Source organism: Hippopotamus amphibius, chromosome 4 (genome assembly GCF_030028045.1).
Source record: "Hippopotamus amphibius kiboko isolate mHipAmp2 chromosome 4, mHipAmp2.hap2, whole genome shotgun sequence".
Taxonomy (NCBI): domain Eukaryota; kingdom Metazoa; phylum Chordata; class Mammalia; order Artiodactyla; family Hippopotamidae; genus Hippopotamus; species Hippopotamus amphibius.
Window position 1 is genome coordinate 6,455,315 of NC_080189.1, and position 19,928 is coordinate 6,475,242.

Below are 19,928 nucleotides of genomic sequence, written 5' to 3' on the forward strand. Positions count from 1 at the left end.
GCTGTCTCTCCTGAGTCTACCCTGATGATCTTCCCTGCAGAGCCAGCTTTCCTGTTTCTGAGAAGGGCATGATTCCCCTTCCCATCACCCACACGGACACATCCTACACATCCTTCGTAGGAGAGCTCGAGCCCTGAGTGCTTCCTCAAGTCTTCTCCTATGAATCCTACTTTAGTTCCCCAATTATGAGTCACGGCTGTCACATATTTCAACAACAGGAATAGCGCACACAAGAAATGCTGGAGTTGCCAGACACCTCAGAACTCAGAACCACCGTCAGAGAAAACTGGGATGTGAGGAATGTGAAGGTAATCGAGTGGGCAAGGATGCATTCCACGAGGGAGAAGATAATGCCGACATGATTTTCGTTCGATGTATTCATTTCTCCTCTGGGCGTGTCTTCCCTTCCAAAGTAGAATATAAGTTCCATCTTCCACAGGCCCTAACATACGCCTGGATATACACAAGTTAACTGAATTAACATTGTTTCTGCAAGTCTCTGAGAGAAAAATATCATGTAAATGGTACTTAAAGGAGAGATGTCAGGACAGTGCATGAATAGTTTGCTCTCTAGAGGTTTGACGAGTCACAAGGAACTACCTCTAAATATAAGGGTTGTGTTACAGTGAACAGCCATTGGGGCTAGCAGTGTTATTTCACATATATCATGAACGTCTTCTTACAATGTGCTTTTCTCCCATGTTGTCTTTAGGCCATTCATAATATTTGTGATGAACCTTAGAAGGAGCAGGTATTTGGGATCATATTTTCTGCAGATTTAATTGCTAATCCCTGTCTCACTAAATTTCACCGATGCAGTAAATACTCTCAGTCACACTCATGGACAAAACAAAGGGCAGGTGTAAACATTCCAATAATTTGAGTTTGGCTTATCTGCCATCAATATAAATGATGTAAAGTCCTTCCTCTAACTTTGAAGTTTTGCAATTATTTTAGCAAGACATAACCTTCTATCTGCTCACTACCAATGTCATAGTCCATGTGGGTAAACTTGTCCCAGCATTTCAACAGTCAGAAGAGATTTTCCTGCTGGCAGAAAACATTACAGGGAATTGAAAAAATAGTAACAAAAGTCAGGGAATGTTCTGAAAGAGAAAAGGTAGTAGGTATCATAATATGTATCAGTCAGGATTCCGGCAGTAAGAGGGGGCCTACCGTAAAGATGGCCTACTATAAAGAAGTACTTGGAGGAGAGTGCAGTGAAGGGGCTTCCTAGAAGCTGTGGATACAGGGTTTGGAAATGACAAGGGAGAGGGCTAGTAACAGTGAGGAAATGACATCCTTACCCTATGGGGTGAACGAAAGCTGGAACCCAGAAGGAGAGTTGGGTAGAGAGGCCTCCAGGGTAGAAGCTATGAGCTTCAGCTGAGGGTTGCAGCTCGTAGAGATGCCCCTGCAGGGAGAGAGGCAGGAGAACAGATACCCTGACCTTGCTTTTCTACCCACAAGAGATCTCCTGCTCAGATTTCCCATTGGCAGAAACCAAGCAGAAGGCAGAGAGCAAGAGATCCCACTCATGTTGTCCATATAGATCAGCCTCCCAGGTAAAAAGCTAGGGGGAAGAAGGGGGAAGTGTGGATCTGCAGAGGCAAATGAAAAATATTTGGCACAGAAGAGATTTTTAAGTTACATGAGTTAGGGACATTTTAAGTTAGGATGGTGCCTAAAAATAGAGAGAAAAACACTAAGAGAATTGATCAGCTTCCACATCTCCATGAACCACAGAATAATGGTGCCAGAAATGCCTGCTGCTTCACTAACGAAGTGCTCATAGATGTGGATTGAAATAACACACCAGTTATTACACCAGTGGTGCTAACACTTAATGGATGCAGGGTTTCTTATTTGAATTTTCTTCAACTGAGTCTTTGAACTCTCTGAAATAGATCATTGCCTGGTTATGTCAATTTCTTAAACTCTTACATTCACTAGTGTTGTGTGGAAGGACAGCTGGGAGCCAGGAATCTTGGGGAATGAGCTGGGGAGACAGTTAATTCTGGTTAGCTCTCACTGCATAACAAACCACCCCCAAACATAGTGGTTTGAAACAGCAACAATCATTTATTTTTCTCATGAATCTGGAATTTGGGCAGGCCCCTGTGGCGATGGCTCCTCTTTGCGCTTTGTGGCTTTGTCAGCAGGCAGCTGGAGAGTCCACATTGGTGTTGCCTCACTTGCATGGCTGGCAAGCTGGTTCTGGCCAGGAGATGAACCATCAGCCAAAGGAGAGGGCCAGTGACTTCAAGTCCTCTCCATGCGGCCGACTTGGGCTTCCTCACAACATGGTGGCCAAATTCCAAGGACAATCACCCAGGAGAGCTAGGAGGCCTTTTCCCTATCTAACCTCAGAAGTCATCTGGTATTGCTCCAACCACCTCCTATTCATCCCAGCAGTCACAGAGTCCAACCAATTTCAAGGTAAGGGACATAGACCTATAACACAATGGAGAGCGTAACAAGATCAGACTGTAAGTAGAATTAGTCAGAAAGAAGATATGGTTTTAGGCATCTTTGGAAACTACAAACTACAATATAAACAAGTTACAGTAAGTTGAGAAGTAAACATAAAATTTACACTACTTCCAAAACATTTGCCATATTTTTGAAAGCATATTTTTAATCTCCTTGAAAACAACTTGAAATATACTCTCCTCAGCTACTTCCCTTATATTTTTCATTTGTTCTTCATGTTTCTTCCTTAACCATTTTATTTCTTCCTCCATTTCTTCTGCAGTAAGGGCATTATGCTTTTCTACTCTTTTAATGTCTTTTTTTAACTGATCATCGTAGCTTTTCTTTAAGACTTCCTCCTGCTCTCTCAGCTTTTCTTCAGTGTCCTTGTATATTTTGTCAGCAAAGTAAGCCCCTTTGTTGTTCTGCACCATCTTGTCTACCAGCTCCACCAGCTCCTGCACCTGAACTTCATTTTCTGCCTGGTCTGTACTCCTGTTATTAAAGGCACAGCATCGGTCTCCACACTCCTTGATGAGGCTTTGCAGGTTTACACCCGCATCCTTCAGAAAGTCGCTTAGCCTCTGGTCGTCCAGCAAGTCTTTTCGAGTGAACAAGATGATCATGTGTTTCATGGCTGTTTCCCCAAACAGATTCTTGATCAATTCCACAGTTTTCTGCTCTTCCTCCGTGTAGCGGCCCAGCTGTATGACCAAGACGATGGCGTGGGGCCCCGGGCAGGAGAGGAGGACACATCGGCTGATTTCCTGGCACGTGGTGTCCAGGCTGTCCTCGGTGTCGAAGAGCCCTGGGGTGTCAACAACGAGAAGGTCTCTGCCCTTCCATTTCCGGGATGCTTTCTGGCAATGTTTGGTAACAGCCTCCGGGGCAATCTTAGATTCGAATACTTTTTGCCCAAAGATGGTGTTTGCCGTCCCACTTTTCCCACTTCCGGTTTTCCCGACCAGCACGATCCTCAGAGCGTCTTCCTGGGTGTCAGCCATGTTTGTATCAGAGACTGTGGAGCTTAGGTTCCCACAAGATCTTAAGGAAGGGAAGGGGAGAAAAAAGGGTCAGTTTGGGTAAGTGGGAACCATTCTCAACTCTCTCCTTTTTCTTTCTTTTCCACCCTGAAAATGTGTAATATTCTATTATCCATATTGATCCCAGTAGAGAGAGAAAATTCAAGCAGTTTAATTGCTATGGAAGAAATAACAAGGCAGTCAAAGAGTGTCCCCACAGAAGAGTCCCAGGTCCACATGGTTTCACAGGGAACTCATTGAAACCTTTAAGATCTGAGAATCTTAGTGCTACTTGAAATACTCCTGATCACATAAAAAGGAAGGCAAACATTCAGTTCTTTCTATGAAGCAAGTATAATGTTGATTCCAAAAACTAACAAAAGATTTCACCAGTAAATAAAGCTATAGCCATGTTTCATATGTAGTCATTGATACAAAAAATTGACACTAAAAAGCAATACACCATGATTAAGTATGATTGTTTCAAAAATACTAGGGTGGTCCAACATGAGGAAATTTATTGTTACAACACATCCAATTAATAGATTAAGAAGAAAAGTAACTAGATGCAGAAAAGACATTTGGCCAAATTCAACACTGATTCATATTTAAAGCAGTTCATAAAATTTAAATGAATAGATACTTTTTAAACATGATTTTACATAAATATAAATTTAAAGTTTTTAGTCATCACTTTTTTTAATGCTACTGAAATAGTTGATTATAAACTTCATTTGGATGAAGAAAAAAGAAAATTAGCCTAGGTAATCAGGAACAAACAAACAAACAAACAATAACAACCAAATGAGGGAAGAGTAGCTCTGCCAGATAGTAGAACATTATAGTTTCTATAATTAAAGCAGTATGATGTTCGTACATGAATAGAGAGAACAGTGAAACAAAAACAGAAAATACAGAAATAGACCAAATTGATCATACTATATTTATATTCAATTCAGTTGTATTATGTTACATTTATCTTCAAGGCAGCATCTCACATCAATGGGAAAAATGATGGACTAATAAGCAACACTGAGATAACCACATAGAAAAAGACAAAACTGCATCCATTTCCTGATACTATTCAAATTCCTAATAGATTAGAAATTTAAATGTAAAAACTTTTAATTCATATAAATAATAGACAAAACATGGATAATTTTTTGTAACCCAGTGGTGGGAAAATATTTCTGAGGTTTTAAATAGAGTAAGGAAAAAGAGTCCTAAATTTTATTACATAAAAATCAAAAAGATAATGTGAGGTATTAAAAAACAAACAAACCACCATACACAAATTAAAATACAATGTCAAACTAGCGGAACAATTTTTTTCCCAACTTACATAAAAGAGGGACGAGGGGCAATTTTCCTTTTATACAAAGAGTATCTATACAGATGGCCAACAAGCATGTGAAAAGATGTTCAACATCACTAATTATTCAAGAAATGCAAATCAAAACTACAATGATATATCACCTCACAGCGGTCAGAATGGCCATCATCAAAAAGTCTACACTGCTCATCTTATTTTACAAAATGTCACACTTCAATCTGTAAATGTTTTTCTATTTCAGCAGTTTCTTTGGGATTTAACTAGAAGGTGTACCTGGGCAGGAATCTGGTAGGAACAGAACCTTTATCTGGCCAGAAATAAACCTCAGAACTGGACAGCCAAGGACTTGAAGGGGGGCATTTCTTGTACATGAATTTGTCAGGCAAAGAGAAAGATCTGGGTGTGGACCCAGTCAGTCCAAACATTCCAAATAACGATTGGTCTTCTTCATCAAATTGAGTTGTTCTTAGACTCTCTTTGCTTGTCTGGTACAGCTGACACAACCCTTTCATTGTGGAGTTTCCCTTGGTTACCTGAGGGACATTCACACATTAGGTGTTTAGTATTAATTAATTATATTCCAGCCTGTGCTTCGGGACTGCATTTCAGCTCTGTCTCCTCCAGGTTCACCAGCTTTCCTATTTGGGAGCTTCTTTCAAGGATTCTTAAATTTGCCGTGACAACTTTCAGCACTCTTAACTCAGTGCTGCCAGCAGACAATTGATGTTAGAATTTCCTGGGAGTGCTTAGTAAAAATAAGATTCTTGGGATCTATCTACCCTATATCTCTCTAGTAAAGGATCATTGCAAGAGGGGTTCTGGAATCTGCATTTGTAGTAAGCCTCCTGGGGGACACTTTTGGCTGCAAAGACTGGATTTGCCATTGTAACAATTGCTGGCTTTTCTGGAAGCTCTTGGAGTTCTGGTGCATTGTCTTCCGGTCTGTAGTGCATATTTAGCTCAGCATGTTTCTTTTGGGGACATATTAGGCTGTCAGCTAAAGCATTTTGTCATTGAAATCAATTCACAAGTTAAAAAAAAAGTCTACAAATAATAAATGCTGGAGAGATTGTGGAGAAAAAGAACCCCCCTAGCCTGTTGGTGGGAGTGTAATTAGTGCAGCCACTATGGAGAATAATATGGGGGAGCCACAAAAAACTAAACATAGTGTTGCCATATGACCCAGCAATCCCACTCCTGAGCATATATCCAGACAAAACTCTAATTCAAAAAGATATGTGCATCCCTATGTTCTTTTTTTTTTTTTGAAGAACTTTTATTGAGATATGTGACATATAATAAACGGCATATATTTAAAGTGTACAATTTGATATTTTTTGTTCTTATTAGTACTGTATATATGACAATCTCAATGTTCTTATCAGTACTATTTACAACAGACAAGACGTAGAAACAACCTAAATGTCCATCGACAGGTGAATGGATAAAGAAGATGTGGTGCATATATACAATGGAATATTACTCAGCCATAAAAAAGGAATGAAATAACGCTCACTTGCAGCTACCTAGAGATTATCATATTGTGTGAAGTAAGTCAGAGAAAGACAAATATTATATATCACTTATATGTGGAATCTAAAAAAAATACAAATGAACTTATTTGCAAAGCAGAAACAGACTCACAGACATAGGAAACAAACTTCTGATTATCAAAGGGGAAAGTGGGGGAAGAGGGATAAATTAGGAGTATGGGTTTATGGATACATACCACTATATATCAAATACATAAGCAACAAGGATTTATATATATATATATAAAACAATCACTTTGCTGTACACCTGAAACTAACACAGTATTGTTAATCAATTATATCTCAATTAAAAAAAATTTTTTTAAATCTAAAAGTAGAGAAACAAAAGACCAACAACTAGATAAAAAATGGAATAAAAGATAAGAATAAACAGTTCAAAAAAAAAGATGTAAATATCCCTTGAATAATTTTTCACAGAACTAGAACAAGAAATCTTACAATTTGTATGGAAATGCAAAAGACCCCGAACAGCCAAAGCAATCTTGAAAAGGAAAGACGGAGTTGGTAGAATTAGGCTTCCTGACTTCAAACTATACTACAAGGCTACAAACAGTGCTCAAGACAGTATGGTACTGGCACAAAAACACAAATATAAATCAACGGAACAGGATAGAGAGCCCAGAGGTAAACCCATGCACATATGGGCACCTTATCTTTGACAAAGGAGGCAAGAATACACAATGGAGAAAAGACAGCCTCTTCAATAGGTGGTGCTGGGAAAATTGGATAGCTACATGTAAAAGAATGAAATTAGAACACTTCCTAACACCATACACAAAAATAAACGCAAAATGGATTAAGGACCTAAATGTAAGGCCAGACACTATAAAGTTCTTAGGGGAAAACATAGGCAGAACACGCTATGACATGAATCAAAGCAAGATTCTTTTTGACCCACCTCCTAGAATAATGGAAATAAAATCAAAAATAAACAAATGGGACCTAATGAAACTTAAAAGCTTTTGCACAGCAAAAGAAACCATAAACAAGACAAGAAGACAGCCCTCAGAATGGGAGAAAATATTTGCCAATGAAGCAACAGACAAAGGATTAATCTCCAAAATATACAAGCAGCACACGAAGCTTAATACTAAAAAAGTAAATAACCCAATCCACAAATGGGTGGAAGACCTAAATAGACATTTCTCCAAAGAAGACATGCAGATGGCTAACAAACACATGAAAAGATGTTCAACCTCACTAATCATTAGAGAAATGCAAGTCAAAGCCACAATGAGGTATCATGTCACACTGGTTAGAACAGCCATAATCAAAAATCTAGAAACAATAAATGCTGGAGAGGGTGTGGAAAAAAGGGAACTTTCCTGCACTGTTGGTGGGAATGTAAGTTGGTACAGCCACTATGGAAAACAGCATGGAGATTCCTTAAAAAACTAAAAATGGAACTACTGTATGATCCAGCAATCCCACTACTGGGCATATACCCAGAGAAAACCGCAATCCCAAAAGAAACATGTACCATAATGTTCATTGCAGCAGTATTTAAAATAACCAGGACATGGAAGCAACCTAAATGCCCATCAACAGATGAATGGATAGAGAAGATGTGGGACATATATACAAAGGAATATTACTCAACCATAAAAAGGAATGAAACTGAATTATTTGTAATGAGGTGGATAGACCTAGAGACTATCATACAGAGTGAAGTAAGCCAGAAAGAGAAAAACAAATACCGTATGCTAGCTCATATATATGGATTCTAAAAAAATGGTACTGATGAACCCAGTGACAGGGCAAGAATAAAGATGCAGATGTAGAGAATGGACTTGAGGACACGGGGTTGGGCAGGGGCAAAAGGGAGGCTGGGATGAAGTGAGAGAGTAGCATTGACATATATACACTACCAACTGTAAAATAGATAGCTAGTGGGAAGTTGCTGTGTAACAAAGGGAGATCAACTCGATGATGGGTGATGCCTTAGATGGCCAGGACAGGGAGGGTGGGAGGGAGTAGCAGGAGGGAGGGGATATGGGGATATATGTATAAATACAGCTGATTCACTTTGGTGTACCTCAAAAACTGGCACAACAGTGTAAAGCAATTACATTCCAATAAAGAGCTTAAGAAAAATCCCTTGAATATATAAAGAGATATTAACATTCACTCACAATAGAGAAAAATACATCAAAACATAGGAAAACTAAAATTAATTACTTAATATTACACTAAAATACTATTTCTCATCTATAGGTTTGGCAAAAATCTAAAAGTTTGCTGGCATAATCTTTGGTAAAAAGCATAGGGGAACCAGGTGCTGTCCTGCATGGCTAGTGGGAATGGAAAACCATCTAAAACATCTAGAGGAGAAGTTAGCAATATCTTGCAAAAGTACATATGCATTTACCATTTGATTATCAACCTCAGTTTTAGGATTTATCTCAAAGGAACGCTGAAAAAAGACAAAAAAATTATGCAGAAGGCTGTTCACTGCATCACTCTTTGAAATAGCAAAAGCCCTATCAAATGCCCATCAGAAGGGGCCTGGTTGAATAAACTAAGGTATATTCACACAGTGAAGTACTAGCCACCTGTAAAAAGGAATGAGATCTAGCCCTATATCCCAGTATGGAGACATCTCCAGGATATATCATTAAGCATAAAAACCAAAGTGAAGAAAATAATGTACAGTTTACTACCATTTCTCTAACAAGGAGGAATATGACCCACATATATAAAATGTAATATATGAAGTTTTCATTCACCTGTAAAAGTGATGTCAGGATAATCTGAAAACTAAACAGACAAAAAAGTTACTTATATGGGGATGGGAGAAACAGAGTGGAGGGAACAGGGATAGGAGCTGGGAACTAGACTTCTTTGCATATACTTAGATTTCATAGATTTGATCTTGAAACCGTATAAATAGTTTACATAATTAAACAGCAAAAAGTATATTCCAAAATACCAGTAAAAATCAAAAGCAAATGAAACAAACCATCCTAATTGTATTTTGTGTGGTGGATGAACCACACAAAATATTGGCCTTAGAGACCTGACAATGCAGTAATTTCTTTATCCATCCCCAGTGAGATATATTTAAGCCTGCCCCATCCTCCCCCCAAAAACAACTGCAAAAAATTGTTCTCAGTAATCCTATTCTTAATTGTGTGTGTATGTGTGTTTGAAATCTATTGAAAGGGCATAAAAACAATGATAAGCCCTGCAGCAATGAGCACCCTTAGTGCCAGACTCTAGTCTTCAAATGCGATTTCTCACCAAAAATTAGGGCTCTTAGGAGAAAGTATGGACTTCAGGTCTGGGTCAGGCAATGTACAAGTTGCCCCTAGACCATCTTGTCATGCTAGGCAGCATGGATGTTATAAAAAACTACCAGGGTCTCATCAAAAGAACTCAAGAGCCAACTTGAAGAGCCACCCCACCCCCCCAACAGGACAAAGATGAGATGGTTGAACCATCAGTAGGAATAATGATTCCGGGACTTCCCCGGTGGCGCAGTAGTTAAGAATCCACCTGCCGATGCAGGGGACACGGGTTCCATCCCGGGTCTGGGAAGATCCCACATGCCTCGGAGCAACTAAGCCTCAGAGCAGCTAAGCCTTGTGGTCCAAGGTGCGCCACAACTAGTGAGCCAGCGCTCTAGGGCCTGCGAGCCACAACTACTGAGCCCCCATGCCAAAACTACTGAAGACCTTGAGCCTTGCTCCGCAGCAAGAGAAGCCACCGCAATGACAAACCCGTGCAACACAATGAAGAGTAGCGCTCGCTCGCCGAGGCTAGAGAAAGCCCACTCGCAGCAACGAAGACCCAACACAGCCAAAAATAAATAAATTAATAAATACATTTTAAAAAAGTATAATGGTTCCAATGATTGAAATATAGCAAAGAAGTTAAAATCCATGTGTTCATAACAATGCCATCTTCCAACAAGAGTCACTTGTTCCCTTTGGCGTGTGCTGGGAGCATGTCTTTCTGAACATTGACAAATAAAGGGAAACAACCAAGCATTTATCTTGTCTTTCTTATATAACTGTGCCTCACGGAAATGAAACAATTGTTGAGGGGAAGTTTCTTTTTGTAGGAGTATTCCACCTGATAAATGAAGAAAGAATGATAGAAAGAATGTCATTATTTGTGAGCCTTAAGGAAACATACACTCTAGGAAATCATTAATATCTGAGCCAAGCAAACAGTACGTGCTCCCAACTGATGTTAACCACTGCACCTGTGACGCGCTCCCACCACAAACACAGCCAGACTTTAATCTAATCAAGCCTCTCCTAAACCTAATTGCACAGAAAACACTGGAACTAGACGAGCATGTGAAGTGATCTTTTGGGGATGTCATCAACAAAATGTACACTGTCCAATTCTGTTGGACAAAAGACTTCCCCTTTCTTAAAGAAATTGCACAGCAAGAAACAGGGAAGGTAGAAAGCTATGCGTTAAGTTAGATTTCAGAGGTATCAAACAATGGCAATTTGTGGACCTCACTTGGGAGCAACTTCAAACAATTTTTAAAATTCTGAGACAAGCGGGGCAATGTGACTATAACTGGTACCTTTTTAGAAATTCTAGCTGCTGTTTGAAGTCTGATTATGGTGATATTTTTTAAATGGTCTTGAGCTTTCAGCCCTACATACTCAAATATTTACTGATAAAGTGACACAAGGTCTGACATTTGGTTCAAAGTAATCTGAGGTGGCTGGGCAGTGGTGAGCATATAAATGAAACAAGACTAGCATAAATTGATAATTGTTGAAGCTTGGTATAGGTACATGGAAGTTCCTTGTATTACTCTCTTTAGCTTTGAATAAGTTAAAAAAATCCACAATAAAAAAAATTAACCTGTGTAGCCACTACTGAATATATACTGTATACCAACGGCCTAATAAACATGTGTCATGTGTTACAGTCATCCCTCCATGTCCATGGGGAGGTTGATTCCAATACCCCTGCATGTTCCAAATCTGCAGGTGCTCAAATCCCTCATATAAAATGGCTGTACAGTTGGCCTTCTATATCGGGGTTTTTGCGTTGGCAGCTTCAACCTACCTTGGATGGAAGTTTCCATCCTGGTTGGTTGAATCCACCAATGCAAAACCAGGGATATAGAGAAGTGAATGTGTATTTATTAAAAAAAAATCCATATGTAAGTGGACCGACAGAATTCAAATCCATGTTGTTCACGGGTCAGTTGTGTCTCTCTTACTCCCAAAAACAACCTGCAAAGAAGCTAGTTCTATTATCTGAGTTTTTTAAATGAGGAGACTGATGTGGCTCAAGAATTCTTTTTTTTTCTAATACATTTTTATCAGAGTGTAATTGTTTTACCATGTTGTGCTAGTTTGTGCTGTACAACAAAGTGGATCAGCTCTATGTATACATATACCCCGATATCTCCTCCCTCTTGGTGGCTCAAGAACTCTGAGACACTCGCCCAAGGTCACAGCGTTAATAGGTGTCGAGCAGAGGGGGATCCAATTCACAGTCAGTCTGACTACCACGCCCACTCTCAACCACTGCACACGACGCCCTTGCCTTGCTCCTTGCAGGCCCGTCATTCTGTAGTTTACATCAGGTCAGAGGTAGATCAGGGGAAAATAGTCCACACTCTTTCCTGAATGGTGAACCAGTAGCAAGCCTGTCATTAGGGAAGGCAAGGAGGAGGGTCTCACATACATTGTTTCCTTAGAAGAGCTAATCCTCTCCCCAAAGCACCCACTCCTCAGGTCACATGTCACCCTGTTAGGAGCACAGCATCCCTCTGTGGAATGTCGGAAAGAATTCAAAGTGAATTCTAGACTTCCTCTGTCATTCGTGACCTGGGTAATCCCTGGAGGGTCACCACGCTCTCAGGGGTTCCCATTCTTTTTCAGTAAAATCAGCAAGGACCTACTGCATAGCACAGGGGACTCTACTCAGTATTCTGTAACACCCTATATGGGGAAAGAATCTGAAGAAGAATGGGTACATGTATATGCATAACTGAATCACTTAGCTGTATACCTGAAAGTAACACAACATTGTAAATCAACTGAAATGCAATATAAAATAAAAATTAAAATAAAAAAAGAGGGATTTAGACTGGGTGGCCTCTGAATTGCCTTCCAGTCTAAAGACCTGTCGTGGGGACACTAATTTCCTATTAAGGGAAAACTCTGGGTTAGCAAGTGGCACTCAGTGTCTGTTAGAGCAGCAGCTAGATGGAAGGCGCAGTACCCGGCAAGCTGGTCATGTTACACATGAGCTGTGTGGACATGGTGCGAATGATCATCTCGACTCCCTCTCCCCCCGCCCCCCCACCACCACTCTGGTGGCACCCTCCTTGCTGTGTTGCTGGCAGACCACCTGGTCCCTTCTCAGGCCAGAATCCACCCCCCCGCAGACTCCCTCTACCCTACTACCCCTCACAGCTCTTTGGTTCCGGGGCCTCTTCTCAGCCCGGCTCACCTGCTTTTGAAGGTGTTGATGAGTTGTCAGGTTTTCTCCCAAGAAGCTGCTTGAGCCGGTGCTTTTGCTTTAACTGTGAGGGAGAAATGTATGCACCCTCTGAAACCTCTCTGCCAGGAAGCAGATTGGGTGGAGCCAGTGAAGGAACTCTTTGCCTTTAAAGAGACAGAAAGTTTACCCCAGCATCTGCTGGGTGCATCAGTTTTGCCCAGTTGAAAGCTTTTTCTCCATGTGCCTGGCATCACACCAAAATTTCCAAAGTTAAACTTGTTGTTTGGGGTTATAGGGATGGATTCAAAAGGCCCTCATTAAATGACCTAAATCTTACCCAGAAAGCCAGACATAGTGCCTGATCATCTTTCCTGGGTACAGTGGGAGACTGCAGGGTGCTTCAGGGAAGAAAGAAGTCACACACATGGTCTGATGTATCCTGGGGATACGCCAGGGTCTTCCTCGTGGAAAGTAGAACCTGTAAGTGATGAGCCTGAATATTTAGCTGAAGAGATTTCCAAGCAAAGTGTGGCAGGTGTAGCTGGTTTTCTCCTTGCTGCTTATAGTGAAATGCAAGAGGAAAGAGCTTGGAGTGATGTGTCTACAAGCCAAGGAATGCAGAGGATTGCTGGCAACCACCAGCAGCTAGGAAGATGCAAGGAAGGTTCCTCACCTAGAGCCTTCAGAGAGAGCATGACTCCACCAACATTTTGAGTTTGAACTCCCAGAACTATGAGGCCATAAATGTCTCTGCTCTATGTTTGAATGTCTATCACCTTTCCCCTTTCTTCCCTTTTCCTTTTCTCCTGCCTGCTTTCTGTTTCTCTTAATAACCTAAAGATTCCCCTCCTGCATCACATGGTCTGAGTGGTGCAAACTTACTGGAATGTGTTCTTCCACATTCCCTACTCACACGTCAGGTCAAGATGGGCCATGGAAGTCTCGGTGATGAGAGAATTTGTGGCTTTCTCAGGAGAGTTTAGCTTTTATTCTCTGGAGAATCTAGCTTTTGTCAACAGTTTATAAAAAACTGTTGACTGAAAAAAATGCACCACCTAATAGTTGAGAATTTTATTTTATTTAGCAGACTTCCTGAGGATACCTAAGCCTGGGAGGCAGCCTCTTACATAACTGTGAGGGACCGCTCCCAAGATGCAAGGCAGGAGCCATAATATATAGGAATTTTGCAATAAAAAACAGGTAGACTGGAACATCAAAATTCCTGTTAATTGAAGAAAACCAGACATCTCACGTTAATGAATTTAGTGCTTTTCTATGTAGGGGAAGATGCAAGAGTCTGGGCTCATTGAAATGATTCCTTTTATATGCACCTTAGCTGTGTAGGGCCAGCATCCTGCTCCTTCCCATCCAGAGCCCCCTCAGGGGGCACCGTTGGGAAGGGGGCGCTGCAGTGGCTGAGGGCTTGGCAGCAGGCAGCCTGCTTGTCTCCATCCTGAGTTCCCTCAGGCTCAGCACTGGGGGCGGTGATAGTGGCTGATGGCTCCCTGGCTTCAGCATCCTTTGCTTGCTGATATGGCTGGCAACCTTTTTCATCCACTACACCAAACCCAAAACCCCAAAAGTATTTCTTTTAAAGAGAGACAGAAGGAATTAAGGCCTGGAAGTGCATTTAGGGCCTCCTGAACTCTTAAGGGGAACAGGCTGAGGGCCAGGATAGTATGGGCTGTGTAGGTGATAAGACCACCTGCCTAAAAGCATGCCCCAGTTCCACCAGCAAGTACCCATCCCCGATGCTTACGGAATACCAAATCCACACAAAAGAATTATTATCTAAAGAAATAAGAAAAGGAGGACCTTATCCCTTAAAATAAGACAAAACAAGCTTTAATGCATTTAAATGTTTGGGAGACTGCTCCCTACGCTACAGTGGCCACACAGGATTACCAACTCTGTCTGAGTAGTTAACAGCACTTAGCCTCCTTCTGTAGCCCAATGACACTTGTCTTGTTCCAGGAGACTCAGTGCTAGACTCTCATATTAGCAGATCAGCACTGGGTCTCTCCACCAACATCTGAAATGCAGACAGTGGAAACGTGGGTGGGTCTTGATTCTGACACTAGCGAGACCCATGGCTTGGGGGAGGAAAACATAATCCTTCTGAGCCTCATTATCTTTACAGATAAAAGGTTAAGGAAGTATTAGATTATTGAAGCTTGATGCCTACTATGGAATTGTGTTGTACAATTGTATGTGAGCCTTGCCCAATGAGAAAAAAATCCCCTGACTCTCCCACTGGCAGGAATCATGAACCCTGGCCTGCTCACCCACACTGCTTCTCAGATGTTGGTTGCCTATAGTTATAAACCTCCAGCAGTGGTGCAGAGAACAGAGGTCCTAAAAGGGAGACCACCATGTGGGGGGACCATTCCTGGGCTCTCGACTTGAGGGGTCTGGGATGAGGGACCACTACTACTACAGGTCCTCCCCTCCCAGGGTTCTTGTGTCCCGAGGGTCATCAGAGCAATGGATGGTTACAGACCGTCACAGATATCAGCTTTATTTTCCGCTTGGCTCCAGTAGCCAAAAAAAGCAAGAAGCAAGGAAACGGGTTTTTCTCCCACAGTTTTCTATTACTCTCAGGAAACCCACAGTTCCCTTCCTATTTGCCTCCCTAGATTTCTTAGTCCCACACCCCCAAACCGCACAGTGTTTGCTTAGGGATGCCCTGGGTTCTTAGCCATCCCATGAGCCTAAGGGTGGAAGAAGAGGCCGATTAGGAGAACAGGAACTGGGGAGAGAAGTTAGAGGCTGCCATAGTCATCCGACAGCATTCAGTAACTTACACTCTTTCTGTGGTTTGCTATTTGTTTGCACAATTTCTGCTATTTTTTTCATTTCTTCCTTTTGGTTTCCATTTGACAATTTTTGTTGCTTCACTTCAATCCTTCCATGAAGGGAATGTGCTTCGGTGCTTTCTTATTAATGATGGATGCTAAAAATAAAACTTTAACAAGGGATAAAGGAACAACTGCAGTGTACACCTCAGCATATCACAGCACAAACTTCTTTTTGTTCCTGTAAACCCCTATATTTTCAAGAAATGGGCAACAGAGCGATTTTTGTAAATTCACTTGTGTGGAGAAAAATGTGCCTCCTACTTCAGCTGCGGCCATTTCCTGCTTGCACCTGCTCCCTGCTCTCTCTTGTCCATCGCTCGAGGTTGTGGTCATAGCACAGGCTCGAAAGGCTAGGTTACAGGCCCCAGGTCCCCTTGTTTGTACCTGCTGATGTCTTTAGAAGGGATGAGAGGAGAAAGGCTGGGCCCAGGAGAAATCTCACCATGGATATCGCACTGAACTGCCCTTAGGATCCCTTTCAGACCCCTCGTCGGGCTGACCTGGCTTGAGGATGAAGTGAAAGGGTTTTCCTGTGAGTCTCCAAACCCACTCACTCAGAGCAGGCACAGCAGTCAGCACTTTTGGCTTCAACAGGAATGAAACAAAATAAACTCTGCTGTAAACTGGAACAGGTGTGTATGGGCGTCACTATCTTTCAAAATCCTGACAATGCACTTCTCAAAGCCTAAGTAGCTAACAGACAGCGGGACAGCCTCATTGCTTTGGACTTGTTTATCGTGACAAAATATAATTTGAAAATGGTCCTTAAATGACTCATTTCTAAGCTTTGAAAGGCCACACATGACTATTTGGAAATATAAGGAGACACTAGCATTTCTCTTATCCTCTGCAGGTATAACATATTCACATTTAGTGGAAAGCCGAGGATTCCAGATAAAATAGCGATCCGGAAGACAATGGCAGCTGCCACCTAGGTCCCCGTCAGCTATATTTCTCTCAACTACAGTAAAGACCAACAAGAATGGGAAACTAAACTACATGAAACCCATGCACTCATCAGGAAGGAAAAAGAGGGGAGCTGCAATATGGCCAAAGTTTATTTAAAACTACTGACAGACTTTCCAGCTGCAGAAAGCATGTAGAGGAGCCTGCAAACTTGTCACTGGTGAACAACCATAGTGGTGAAAATTATTTTAAAACATTAAGTTCTCTAAACGTTGTCCTATGATCATGTAGCCAATTAAGAAACATTTATTTTTAAAAAAGCTACTGAACCTGAGTGAGAATAGTGAGAATTTGCATCGTACTTGAGCCATGACCTACTTCCTCCCCCTCCAACCCATCCTCAGCTCAGCTTGAAGGGAACTCTATTCTAGGCATGGGTGGCCAAGAAATTGAGGCTCCCTCTCCCCACAGCTACTCAGCAAGATTATAGTAGAATATAGTACCAACAGGGCCAGGCTGGCATCATTTCCCATCTCCTCCAACTCTGAGCTGCAGAGACTAAACTCCTGGTGAGTGCAGGCAGCAGTACCCTACCTACCTCTGTTCTTAGGACAGAGGCTCTACGCCAGGCATGACAGGACCCAACTGCCCACACTCTAGCTCCCTCTTATGACAGAGGTTCTGTGCTAGGAGAGGCAAGTTGAGAAGATCAGATGCTACCATCTCCTGCTCTGGATCTGGTACTGTGGCTCAAAGATTTTGTTCAGGAAGAAAAGAAGTTCATAATATCAGAAAGCTCCAAAGCCCTCCCCACAGGAACAATTATTTGAACAGCATGTGGGAAGTTCAAGTCAAAGGGTGCTTTTGAAAACAATAAAGATTTTAGATGTAAGCAATTTAAAGGAGACTGGTAACCCTCTGAGAGCCATAAGAGAAACCACAGGCCCACAAGTTTACCAGCAGGAAGCAGAAAAATAGACAGGTAAGGAGAATCCTTCTAGGGTCAAAGAAAACCTGAAAACCTGGCCATGAACACTACCCTTGCAAAGGAAACCAAATTTAATTAGATCAGACTCTGGAACAATGCATGCCCATGGGTCACTTTGGTGTACCTCAAAAGCTGGTACAAGAGTGTAAAGCAACTATATTCCAATAAAGAGCTAAAAAAACAGAAAACAGAACTAAAGTGCCATCAAATGGCAATTAGTCAGCCTAACAGCTGGGTGTAATGCCAACAGAGACACACACATTAGCAGAGAGATTAGGGGAAAAGACACTCCAAGAGAGCACTGCTGAAACTATTGTCATCCCAGGTGACTGTGTGAATGCCAAAGGCTGCACCCTCTCAGGGCCAGTGTCAGAGATTCCACTCTGCTGGGGAAATAGACTGCACTAGAAGAGCCTAGCCAGGTCACTAAACAAATAGGGAACAACAGCAAGTCAAGCCCTGGGAAAGCAGGAGGTGAATCAGTATCCAGAGTTGCTACACTGTTACCTAATATCCCTAGTTTTTAACAAAAACTTCGAGACATACAGAGAAAAATGAAAAAGTATGACCCATATACTGGAAAAGATCAGGCAAGAGAAACTGCCTGTGAGAGGGCTCAGATATTGGATTTGAAGATAGGGTTTCAAATTAGCAATTATGTTTAAAGAGCTGAAGGAATTACACTTAAAGAAGTAAAGGAAGCTATAATGACAGTATCTCCTCAAAAAGAGAATGTCAATAAAGAGATAGAATTTTTTTTTTAAATGGAATCTCTGAAGTTCAAAAGTTGAACTGAAATTTTAAAATTTACTATAGAGGCTTAATGACAAATTTGAACTGGCAGAAGAAAGAATCAATGAATTTGAAAATATGACAATTATAAACATGTGAACCTAACAATGTGTGTGTCACCCTGAAACACATGAAGTAGAAAATGACAGAAATATAGGAGAAATGGACTATTAAACAGTAATAGTTGTAGACTCTAATACCCCAGTAAGAATAATGCATAGATCAACTACTCAGAAGGTCAACAAAGAAATGGAAGATGTGCCCAACAGTATAAATCAACTAGGTTTAATACAAGAGACTCCATTCAGCCACAGCAGAAGACACATTCTTTCCAAGAACACAAGGAATATTCTCCTAAACAGACCATTTTTAAGGCCATAAAACAAGCCTCAGTGAATTTAAGAGGCTTGAAATCATACATGGTGTGTTCTCCAACTAAAATGGAGTAAAATTAGAAATCAATAACAAAAAATTGGGAAATTCAGTAATATGTGGATATTAAACAACACGATCTTAACCAATGAGTCAAAGAAGAAATCAAATGGGAAATTATAAATACTTTGAGATGAATGAAAATGAAGAAACAACATAGCAAAATTTATAGAGTGCAGCTAAAACAATGCTTAGAGGAAATTTTATAGTTGGAAATACTTATATTAAACAAAGAAAATCTTGAAACAATAACCTAATTTTTCATAATAAAGCAGAAAGAAATTAAGAGCAATCTAAATGTAAAACAATCAGAAGAGGGATATAATAAAGATTAGAGTGGAAATTAATGAACAAGAGAATAGACAATATAGAATAATAAAAATCAGCAAAGCGAAAACTTGGTTCTTCAAAAGGATCAGTAAATTGACAAATCTCTATGCAGTTTGGCCAAAAAAATATGGAGGAAAATTAAATTACTAAAGTCATGAATAAAAGAGGAAACATTATTACTGAGCCTACAGAAATGAAACAATTACAAGGAAATATTATAAACAATTTTATGCCCCCTAAATTAGATAACTTAGATAAGATGGACAAATTCATAAACTATACAAATTGAATCAAAAAGAAATAGAAAGTCTGAACTGACCTATAACATGTAAAGAGATTCAATTACTAATAAAAAAATATTACTATGAAAAACAAAACACCAAGGTTCAAATGGCTTCGCCGATTAATTCTACCAAACATCTAAGAAGAATTAATACCAATTCTTCACAATCTCTTCCAAAAAATGGAAGAAGATGAACACTTCTTAACTCATTCAATGATGCCAGTATTATACTGATACTAAACCATAAAAAGACACCACAATAAAAGAAATTATATACTAATATGTCTTATGAATATAGATGCAAAAATCCCAACAAAATGCAAGCAAAGAAAATCCAACAATATATCAAAAGGTGTATACAACATGAACAAGTGGAATTTTCCCAGAAATTCAATATTGGTTTAAGATCAATTAATGTAGTAAGCCATATCGATAGTATAAAGGAAAAAATGATCATTTCAGTAGATTTAGCAAAAGCATTTGAGAAAACTGAACACCAATTCATAGTAAAAACACTCAACAAACTATGAAGA

The 19,928-nt window shown here is 40.5% G+C and overlaps 1 protein-coding gene across 3 annotated transcripts; it reads right to left on the bottom strand.

Moving 5' to 3' along the window:
• Positions 1–2,064: 2,064 nt before the first annotated feature.
• Positions 2,065–13,180, bottom strand: LOC130852214 (GTPase IMAP family member 7-like). Of its 3 annotated transcripts, none has more exons than XM_057733041.1 (3): positions 13,144–13,180; positions 12,816–12,970; positions 2,065–3,516 (listed from the first exon to the last, which is right to left on the bottom strand). In XM_057733041.1, the coding sequence occupies exon 3, from the start codon at positions 3,474–3,476 to the stop codon at positions 2,598–2,600; it is 879 nt and encodes a 292-aa protein (XP_057589024.1). In that variant the 5' UTR covers positions 3,477–3,516; positions 12,816–12,970; positions 13,144–13,180; the 3' UTR covers positions 2,065–2,597. The 3 variants fall into 3 exon arrangements, 2 of the variants coding, with proteins under 2 accessions (XP_057589024.1, XP_057589025.1); XR_009053315.1 differs by lacking the exon at positions 2,065–3,516 and adding an exon at positions 10,321–10,454; XM_057733042.1 differs by lacking the exons at positions 12,816–12,970; positions 13,144–13,180 and adding an exon at positions 9,107–9,182.
• Between the last annotated feature and the right edge of the window lie 6,748 nt (positions 13,181–19,928).